The sequence below is a fragment of the Camelina sativa genome, chromosome 11 (assembly GCF_000633955.1).
Source record: "Camelina sativa cultivar DH55 chromosome 11, Cs, whole genome shotgun sequence".
Classification (NCBI taxonomy): domain Eukaryota; kingdom Viridiplantae; phylum Streptophyta; class Magnoliopsida; order Brassicales; family Brassicaceae; genus Camelina; species Camelina sativa.
In genome coordinates, this window is record NC_025695.1 from 20,440,033 (window position 1) to 20,450,903 (window position 10,871).

The following is a 10,871-nucleotide window of genomic DNA, read 5'->3' on the forward strand; positions in this document are numbered from 1 at the left end:
AAAAAAAAAAAAAAAGACATTTTCCAACATTATCAGGTTGAGCTTCCTTTGATTTACAACAGTCCTCAAAAGACATCAAATCACCAACGTCTAGCAACTCTATCTTGTGACCATTGTGGAAAACATCACCAGATAGTGTTTCTGAAGTAACTTAGTGATGTTCTTTGCCTAAATATCGATTCTAATATTACAAGTATGTTCTTTGACATTAGATGAATACATGAAGAGAGACTAAAGAGCTAGCAATGCATTAAGATGGCATGACTACAGGAATAAAGACTAAGAAAATAATCAAATAATAGACACTGATCTGATCCGTAAAGGAAAAACAAAGGGTGATCCAGATCAAAACTATCACAAACTGATGATCATACAAACAAGTTCCAAAAAAAGTGTAGATTGATCGGGTACATAAGAAAATGCAGATCAACAAAACAGAGGACTAGTCAACAGAATCGAAGAAACTAACACTATCAAACGTAGATTTGAAGACAGAAACGACAAGTCTTCTAGAATTATGCAAACACAGCAAAGACTACGAGCATAGTGAAATAAGTGCAGACACTGTAAAAGAAGAAGTGAAAAAAAATGCGAGAGAAGACTTAAAAACACCACAATACAAACAAGATTTGTACCTCTAGTTGCAGCTACAACTCAATGACCAGATTCAGGTTGATACCGAGAATCTAGATGCACCAAAAATAAATAAAGTTAGTTAGATAAACGATATATCCATCACTGAACATACATCGAAAAAAGTTAGAAAAATAAAGAAGCAAATTACCAAGTGACTCCTGAAAGTCAAGCTCTTCCAACATTTGCTCTAAGCTAGGAAGTTGTGGTTCAGACTGTAAGGAAGTCCGCAACCATTGTTGTGTACATATCAAAGCTTCAGTTACGTAAGGAGTCAACGAACTTCTATAAGGGTCCAAGATTCGACCACTAGTACAAAAAGCGGACTCAGGAGCAAAAGAAGACATTTGAATTGCAAGAACATCTCTAGCCAATTCTGACAAGACCGGGTAGTTCGGGCTTCCACCATGACAAAACATCGTAATCTGATCTTGAACCCCATGGCTCAATGCTTCCTGTCAAGTAAATATCTAGCTCCTTACCTACTCGTTCTTCTCTCATTTTCTTAAGCATCTTGTTGTACAAAGATTCACTGCTTATAAACCAATCTGGTAAATCAGACATAACAACACTTGATTGCTCAGAATCGCCATGATCGCTTTGGGTTGCAGCATCATCATCTTGAGACTGGTTATCCTGGATTATGATATATTCTTCATATAGATCTTGCATCGCACTCTTAACTGATGATGTAAGATGATTACCTTCCAAACTATCTTTACCATGGAGCATGTCAAAGCAAAGTGAAGCAAACTTCATTTTCTTCCTTGGATCAAACACACTAGCAACAATCACAAGTGGATTCTCAGTGCTTCTCAAACTTGTCCCTTATACTTGTTGCTTGTTTCCGTAATTCTTCATCATCTTCCTTACTTAATTCGATTAGATTCCAATCAATAGTGGCAATCTCATTGTAACCCTTCGAAGAAGCAGCTAATTTAGATTCTGAAAATCCCAGTGTACAATTGAAAAAGATTCTGAGAAACCCTACCAACCTTTTCACTTCATCCCAAGTAGCTGAAACTGGCGGTCCAACCCGTTTTTTTCCAGTCTCCTCCTCTATTTCAAGAAAATATTCACCATAAAGCTTGTCCTCATCCAACATCTTCTCAAAAGCTACCCTTGAGTGAAGTGCAGCTACCAACATAAGATACGTGGAATTCCACTCAGTAACGCAATCCAATGACAAGCTACCTTTAGAATCCTTCCCCGTCTCTACATGCATCTTGAATGACTTTAATCTTGTAAATGATGACTGCACATACTTCACCGCATTCCTAACAGCAACGATACTGTCACTCACATGATCCAGACTCTCTTTTACAGTCAGATTCACGATTTCCCCACAACAACGCATATGCAGAAACTCACCATCTTTAACTAAAGCATTAGCTCCTTTCAACCGCATAGCCTCCTTGAACAAGGTCAGAGCCTCATCATTACCCTCGGCATTATTAACTGTGACTGTGAAGACTTTCTCAATCCCCCACTCATCTAAACATTCAATAAGGTGTCTTGCAATCGTATCTCCTTTCTTATCTGTAACAGGCTTAAAGCTAATGATTCTCTTCTGCAATTCCCAGTTTGCATCAATCCAGTAAGCTGTTATAGCCAAGTAACTACATGAGGTAGTAGGAGCTTCCCATATATCGGTCGTGAGAGAGACTCTCTTGTTCTTGTCAGCAGCAAACAACTTCTTCAAAGAAGCCTTCTCTTGCAAAAACATTGCAGCAATACCACTAGCAACTGTCTGCTGTGATACATGGTCCGCGTACACAGGGAGTGCCTTATGACAGAATCTCTTAAATCCCTCGGATTCAGCAAAGGAAAATGGCGCCCGCCAAGAACAATCATCTCATTGACTGATCTCCTGAAAAGATCTGGATCATATTTAAGATTACCGCTACCATCATCATCACTACCACAACAACGACCAGTGCTCTCTCTATCAAGATCAACGGGAGTAAAGTGTTGCCATATATCAGATATCTGAGCAATCTTCATCCTTGATTTTGGTGGAAGTTCAGAACTTGATCTTTCAGTTTCTGTTCTTTTCTTTCCCACACTAGTCTGAACTTGAAATTGTTCTTCTTCTCCTTGAACCTCTTCATCAAGTAAGTCATCGTTGTTGCCATGACAAGAAGGCGAAGACATTATCTACAAAAAATTTCAAAATGCTCAAATCATACTCATCACAACAGCAAGCAGATTCACAAATCATTATCTTATAACATCACATCAGAACTCTACAAGTGAGAAAGAATAAAACTTTTTTTAAGTAACTGTCTTGGAGATGAGGGTCAATTGAAATCGAACAAACATCAACGAAAACACAAACCTTTACCCACGGAGGTGAGAATAACTGTCAGAAACTAAGGCTCGGACCGTCGGAGATAAGCAGCTTGCAAGTTCTGATGGAAATGAGACGCCGCCGCAAGTTTCGACTTAAGAGAACCAAAAAAATCTTAGGTTAAGACATTTAAGTTGTTTCATTTTCGGTTAGTTCGGGTACCCGAACCGAACCAGACTGAACTAAAACTTCACAGTTGCGGATCGGTTCTCATCCATAACCCGAAGTCAAATCGAACTTAAAAAACATTTCGGTTCGGTTCGGTTCGGTTCTTCAATCAAGATTAAAGAAGGAGAAGAGAAGAGAACCGAACTGTCTTGAGCCGCCGCCGTCGTCACTCGTCACCATTTCCGCCGCCGAACGGTATGAAGAGAAGTCCTAGCACTTGTCATAACAATTGTAATCAAAGAGAATCTTTAAAATCATCGACACCAAAAATGAATGACATGTTGATTCTTTTGTTCATCATAGTAGAATCTTGATTACTATGGTCACTGAGGCCGTGTCAGTCGTTTACAATTTGAAACAGCTTCCACGAAACTGTTAAAATGAACAAAAAACAAAAATGGAGTTTGAAGATGACTCTGTTAAACAATCAACAGACTTACTTGTGTTATAGAAAAGGCATCTTTAAGTGATCAGTGAACTAACTACAGATGCCTTCTCTATTATGGTCTTTGACAATGGTACGTACATAAAACCCAAATTCAATTCTTACTAAACGAAAATGATTTGTATAATACTCTGAGAATCAGGTGAATAAAATCGAAGAAATGTCACAATTCAAAACACAAAACAGTGTTTCTAGGAAAAGTCAATTGAGCAAGTTAGTGTGTATATTCATTCTTTGGACATAATACTCTAAAACAATATAGGCCATTAGTATTGATTGGCTGAGTACTATATCTGATCTTTTTATATGATCTTACATCTTTCTATATTGAGTAGTAGTAACAAGAAGAGCTAATCTTTGCTGGAGTAGCGACTGCGAATGTAGAGGAACAAAGCCGTGGATGCAGCCACCACATAGGGGAAGATCGTCCATATTCCCTGCACAAGTATAGGAACCAAAACTTCAAACTTGTGTAAAAGCAATTTACATCAGTTCTCTCTCTCTTACTCTACTCACCACTGCAGTTGCTACTGTTGCAAGAGCAAACATGGGGCGTTCTCTAAGGAGAAACCCAAACACCAGCTGAAACATTTGTTAGAATCAGTATCCCATTTGTTACAAAAAAAAAAATCGAAATAGAATATATAAAAGAAACGCAGGTAAACCTGAAGTGGAAGAGTAATCAAGCCGCCACAACAAANCATCATAGTAGAATCTTGATTACTATGGTCACTGAGGCCGTGTCAGTCGTTTACAATTTGAAACAGCTTCCACGAAACTGTTAAAATGAACAAAAAACAAAAATGGAGTTTGAAGATGACTCTGTTAAACAATCAACAGACTTACTTGTGTTATAGAAAAGGCATCTTTAAGTGATCAGTGAACTAACTACAGATGCCTTCTCTATTATGGTCTTTGACAATGGTACGTACATAAAACCCAAATTCAATTCTTACTAAACGAAAATGATTTGTATAATACTCTGAGAATCAGGTGAATAAAATCGAAGAAATGTCACAATTCAAAACACAAAACAGTGTTTCTAGGAAAAGTCAATTGAGCAAGTTAGTGTGTATATTCATTCTTTGGACATAATACTCTAAAACAATATAGGCCATTAGTATTGATTGGCTGAGTACTATATCTGATCTTTTTATATGATCTTACATCTTTCTATATTGAGTAGTAGTAACAAGAAGAGCTAATCTTTGCTGGAGTAGCGACTGCGAATGTAGAGGAACAAAGCCGTGGATGCAGCCACCACATAGGGGAAGATCGTCCATATTCCCTGCACAAGTATAGGAACCAAAACTTCAAACTTGTGTAAAAGCAATTTACATCAGTTCTCTCTCTCTTACTCTACTCACCACTGCAGTTGCTACTGTTGCAAGAGCAAACATGGGGCGTTCTCTAAGGAGAAACCCAAACACCAGCTGAAACATTTGTTAGAATCAGTATCCCATTTGTTACAAAAAAAAAAATCGAAATAGAATATATAAAAGAAACGCAGGTAAACCTGAAGTGGAAGAGTAATCAAGCCGCCACAACAAACTCCTGCAAAGAAACACTCTGGAGATATTCCCTGTAAAGGTTCATGTATATGATAGGTGTGGTTTACCATATGCTACATATTGAATCATCAACTCCGCAACACACTTACAAGAGCCCCGGCAAAGAATGCTGTAGGATTCCTCATTCCCAGAGAAAATCTTTCCACTGCATTCAACACAATATAAAAGTCATTCAACACATTCACAAAGAAAATCTTTTCCACTGCATGCAATTTCCTACTTACCAAAACCTGAGAGGTTGCCATACTTTTGAACAGCATGAGTAATGCTCATTGCTTTCTCTTTACCTATTCCCAGCTTTATATAAAAAGACCAGTACCAATGCAAAAAAGTAGACAAACAATCAGCTTTTGGATACATATTTTAATTGGGAAATAATTAACAAGAATGGATTAACCTTTGAACAAACATCATCTGAAGCTCCACTTTGTCTGAAGAGCTTCCCAAGGTAAAACNGCAAAGAATGCTGTAGGATTCCTCATTCCCAGAGAAAATCTTTCCACTGCATTCAACACAATATAAAAGTCATTCAACACATTCTAGAAAAATCTTTTCCACACTGCATGCAATTTCCTACTTACCAAAACCTGAGAGGTTGCCATACTTTTGAACAGCCTGAGTAATGCTCATCGCTTTCTCTTTACCTATTCCCAGCTTTATATAAAAAGACCAGTACCAATGCAAAAATGGAGACAGACAATCAGCTTTTGGATACATATTTTAATTGGGAAATAATTAACAAGAATGGATTAACCTTTGAACAAACATCATCTGAAGCTCCACTTTGTCTGAAGAGCTTCCCAAGGTAAAAAGGTATCATATCGCTTATACAAACCCCCCTTTACCGATTATATTGAAGTTGGCAGCAAAGACAACAAAGAATAAAGCTGGATGATGATGTTACGAGTCATGTGGCCTATGTTGTTTTTTAACCAGAGATATATAGCTTTTTTTTACCAGTAAACCCATGAAACTGTAGACAGTATATAAGGAGCATTCCGAGAGAAAGACTCAACAAAGGATTGCCACGTCCCATCCAGAGTTAACATCCGTGCCAACGTGATTCCAACCTGACATACACATTTAGAGGAAACTCTTATCAAAATGAAAGCTCACTAGAAGCATTTTAACCAATTGGAAGATGAAACAAAAGTACCAGCATAAAGCACAGACCCATATATTTAGCGCCTCTTCGCTAATAAAAAGCCCGCACCCGGCTGCCATTAGCAACCAAAAGTAAACCCATCTGCAAAAAGAAGACACTGGAGGAGAAACTAAAGGGTTGTTTTAATAAACGCACAAACAGATTCATAAGAAAAGTAACTCTAGAGGTAGATAAGTGGCTAACCCGGGTGCATTTCCTGGAATCATGAACCTGTTCCCAAAGGCATTAAACGTAAAGCCTTCTGAAGATGATGATGAAGCTTTGGCAAGACTCTTAACCTCCTCAAAAGGTGAACCACCAGAGCCCTTCAAGGTTAGACATATTACTGTAACAACCAGAGCCAATCCTAACCCCATACCTAACTTTGCTATGAATGGGACTCTCTTTACAGAAACTCCTGCGGTTTTTTCGTTTTTAAGCATCTCATTGACATTCGATTTCTCATCTTCGCTATCTCGAGGCTTTGCTGAGTCATTACTTCCTTTCTGAAAGCTTCTTACTCTGACCCTGACACAGTAAGAACATCAAATGCTAAAGCAAACAAAACCGACAAGGCGAATATGTTCACGAGCCATACCTCAAAACCAAAAAAAAACGTTATTTTTTTTTTTGTTTTCCTAATTCCAGTCAAATTAGTATCTAACACCTACACAACATTTTCTTAACATTTCAGACTGTTCCAAGAAGATTCCGCAAACTAAAAACTTAATCTTTTGCTTCTATTTGATTATAAAACCTATCGGAAAATTCGAAATCCCCTTTCTATATATATCAAGAAGTATAAAAAAAAACCTGTAAGAAGGAGGAGGCTTGAAGAGGTGAGAAACCGAGAAGGATCCATACAAAGATACTCTGGAGCCCTTGAAGACAACAAAGTTCTGAGGTTTCGGGAAGCTTAGGAAAAACCCATTCATAGGAACTGCCATGGAAGACAACATTTCTTGGGATTTCTTGGGATTTGGTTCCAACGGGAGCTTGTTTTTGACTCTTTCTTCTGAGTAATACGCATTATTCTCTCTGTGTGATTCAAAGACCATCGATTTATTGGAACGTTCTGTACCAGAATATCCCGTAAAATAACCAAAAAAAAAATAAAAATATTATTTTCGACATAAAATTTTGGGAAATTTATTTCTACTAAATCGGATACCCGTAACCGAGGGGTAATATCCGATATGAAACCCAATGCACCCGAACATATATATACATTAGCAATCTTTTTTTTTTTTGCCGATTCGATTTATCCATAGCCATAGTCGATTCAATTTCCCTTTTCCGAAATCGAAGTTCCTTTTGTGAAATTCGAAAACTATTAAGTCGATATAAGATCCGTTTCTTCAAACTGAAAACCCTAAATCTCCAAAATCCATCTCCTCCGCCATCTGAGAATTCTCAGGTACTATGCTTCTTCTTATTCAATCGTTATTTTTTTTTGAAAATATATGTTGTTCTTTGTTTTTTTTTGTGTATTTTCAATTATTTGAAAATACATGCTTGATTAGGTGATTTGATAATTGTATTTTCGATTATTTTTCTTGTTGTATTTTCGATTGTATTTTCAATTGTCAAACCAGTAATCGTTTTTAAGTGATGAATCATGATTGTTGGGTTGAAATTCATACTCGCTTGCATCTGAAACTGAAAATGATTTTTTGATTAGGTGATGAATCATGATTGTTGGGTTGATATTCTCATGTTTAAGTGATGAATCCAGCAATCGTTTGCATTAGTACTTAATTAGTTAATCGAGACCCATGATTTGCATTAGTACTTAACCGATGTCTTATTATTTGTAGATGGATTCATCATCTCCAATCCATGAGAATGATGACTTAGAAGAAGAAGAATTTCTGACATCGGATTCAAATCACAGAGGCAAAATGAAAACAAAAAATTGTGAGTGGAGCTGATGATGGTGATATAGCTGATGAAGCTGATACTCAGCAAAATAATGCTAAGAGCCAGAGGATACTCCCCACAAGGTCTGGTGTGGGGGCTTATTTCACAAGGCTGCCGAATAACAAATGTGTAACTACTATAAGAAGGGCTGAGCATGTCCAACAAAGTCAGGGACTACAACTTTGAAGAATCATCTTAGGATATGTAAAGAATACAAGACATGGTAAGAGGGTCAAGATCAAACTCAGAATCAAAAAGTGATTAGTAAAGATAGAACTCTTCAGAATGTAAAAGTGCAAGAGCATGTTTTCAGAGAAGTAGTAAATGAAATGCTTGTGATAAGGGATTACCATTGGCGTTTGTAGAGAGTATGGCATTTATACACTTTTGCAACAAGGTTAGTTCCTAACTTCTTATTATCTTTTTGGTTTTGTTTTTTATTCAACAAATTTGCTAATATACATGTTTTTTAAGGTAAACTTGTACAAGCCTCAGTCAAGAAGAAAATCATCAAGAGACATTGTGAAGATGTATGGTGAGAGGAAAGCTGCTTTTAGACAATGGTTTTTGATAGCAAGCAAAGAGTTTCACTCACAACTAACATTTGTGTTTGTCCAATTACGGGTGATGTTCTTTACTTTAATCTAATAATTAGCTTATTATCTCATTATTTAATCTAATCATTACCTTATTTAAAATGGACATGTGCTAGTTATATGGTGATAACAGCACATTACGTTGATAAATTTTGGCGGTTGAAGAAGCTAATTATTGGCTTCAAATATGTAATTGACCACAAAGGTAAAACCATATCCAACACACTTCTTGCATGCCTGGCTGAATGGGGAATAGAAAGAGTATTTTGTGTTATTGTGGATAATGCATCTGCTAATAGTAATGCATTGGGTAGTTTTTAGTCTAGTTTCTCCTTGGTATCAGATAAATCTTTGGTCATGAATGGAGATTTTATGAATGTTAGATGCACTGGTCACATCATTATTTGATGGTGAAGGATTGAAACGTCTGATTATGCCGAAAGTGTGACTACAATTCGTAATAGCTTCTCGTATGTAAGGTCAGGGACTACTAGACAAAAGGCATTTGAAATTAGGGTTTATACTGGTAGGATGACAAGGGGTAGTTTGCCTATAGATGTGAAAACTAGACAAAATTCAACCTTTTTGATGTTGACAAGGGCAGTTAAATTCAAGGGAGCATTTGATAGGATGGAGTCTGAGGACAAGCTGTATAATGACCATTTCTTAGAGGTTAAGAATGGTAAAAAAAGGATTGGACCACCTTCATTAGATCATTGGCGTCAGGTTGAGATCATTTGATAGCATCTCTATCAATCCACATTGGTAGTTTCAGCTTCTACTACTCTGAATGCACACACGTGTTATGGTGAGATAGTTAATATAGCAGGAAAGCTTCAGTTGTTCTGTTATAGTTAAGATAAAAAGCTGAGGAAATGTTTATGAAATTTGAAAAGTATTGGAATGGCTTGAAGAACATTAACAAGTTGTTGGTAATTGTTAGTGTTTTTGATCAGAGAAAAAAGATGCAGTTTGCAAATATGTGTTTTGAGGATCTGTATAGGGAAGGTAATAAAATAATGTTGAAGTTTTGATGTGTACAGAGCAATGGATGAAACAAGACATCAAATGTGTATCAAAGGTGCTCACAAATGCACATTAACTTGCAGAAGTTGAGTTTGAAGATGAGCTTGAGAAAAATGTACACTTGCTGTCTTATTAGCTTTTTATCCATTTGATTTAGTTTATTATTTGTTGATTACAAAGAATTTAATCTGTTTTGTATTAATCTTTTTCAGAGTTTGACTTTGAAAACCAATTCAAGAACACAATCTGAATTGGCAAAGTAGGCGGCTTATCTACAAGGTGATTTTTGAGTTTATGTCTGTAACATCCGCGAACTGAAATCCCGGTTTATGGGATGCATCGGTCGATGCAAGGTTGGTTCTCTCGGACGAGTTTAAGTTAAACATTGCGTTTTGAGGTTAGGAAACCAGCTCGCTTACAAAATCAGAAACTCGAGGGTTTGGCCGAGTTTGGCCATTTCTGGAGAAAAAGAAAGAGAGAAAGAGTTTTGTGAGTGTTCTTGAGAGTTTTTGGAGATTTGAGGTTGTTCCTGTAGAGATCTGTAGCTGGAATCATTGTAGGAGCTTCCTAGGAGCGTGTATCTTATTTTTTGTGGTTCAGAATCTTCTTTGGCAAATGTGAGTGCATGACCATGGCTTATCTAAGCTTGAGATTTTCTCTGATCTGCTTGTTTATGTGATATATGGCTTGTTTAGAACGTTGTTGAGTCGCAAGAGACTTTGGGAAGCTTTTTGTGGCATTGGTTTTGTGTTATTGGTGGTTTAGGGACGGAGATCCAACGAGAAGTTTTGGGGGAAAATGATGCTCGGCATGTGCATCGGTCGATGCACTTTGTGTGTCGATCGATGCAATGCGAGGACGATGCGGTTTGACGTAGGAGCATCGGTCGATGCCATGTGGAGGCGTCAGTTGATGCAACTAGGGATTTCGTGCAATGTCGAGCCTGCGTCGGTCGATGCAGTGTGAGTGTCGGTCGATGCTAGTGAACCTTGCATCGGTCGATGCAAGCTTGTGTCGG

The 10,871-nt window shown here is 37.4% G+C and overlaps 1 protein-coding gene and 1 long non-coding RNA gene across 3 annotated transcripts; both read right to left on the reverse strand.

Annotated features, from left to right (window-relative positions):
* On the reverse strand, positions 3,735-4,296 carry LOC104723924. The gene is made up of 3 exons (XR_757457.2): positions 4,262-4,296; positions 4,113-4,178; positions 3,735-4,033 (listed from the first exon to the last, which is right to left on the reverse strand). It is a non-coding gene; the product is annotated as an uncharacterized LOC104723924 (long non-coding RNA).
* LOC104723925 lies at positions 4,586-7,397 on the reverse strand. 2 transcript variants are annotated; one of them, XM_010442356.2, is made up of 10 exons: positions 7,125-7,397; positions 6,516-6,839; positions 6,341-6,413; positions 6,125-6,237; positions 5,922-6,006; positions 5,749-5,821; positions 5,257-5,312; positions 5,113-5,178; positions 4,964-5,029; positions 4,586-4,884 (listed from the first exon to the last, which is right to left on the reverse strand). In XM_010442356.2, the coding sequence occupies exons 1-10, from the start codon at positions 7,367-7,369 to the stop codon at positions 4,798-4,800; spliced, it is 1,188 nt and encodes a 395-aa protein (XP_010440658.1). In that variant the 5' UTR covers positions 7,370-7,397; the 3' UTR covers positions 4,586-4,797. The 2 variants fall into 2 exon arrangements, 1 of the variants encoding a protein (XP_010440658.1); XR_757458.1 differs by having other exon boundaries at positions 4,843-4,884; positions 5,113-5,165.

What these genes read in the sequence shown, in the direction of transcription:
- LOC104723925 (XM_010442356.2), bottom strand. Translation starts at nt 7,369, where the DNA reads ATGGTCTTTGAATCACACAGAGAGAATAATGCGTATTACTCAGAAGAA. An exon ending in AAGCCTCCTCCTTCTTACAG is followed by an intron (nt 6,840 to 7,124) that starts GTTTTTTTTTAT and finishes TTACTGTGTCAG; the next exon opens with GGTCAGAGTAAGAAGCTTTC. An exon ending in CAGATGATGTTTGTTCAAAG is followed by an intron (nt 5,822 to 5,921) that starts GTTAATCCATTC and finishes TTTTATATAAAG; the next exon opens with CTGGGAATAGGTAAAGAGAA.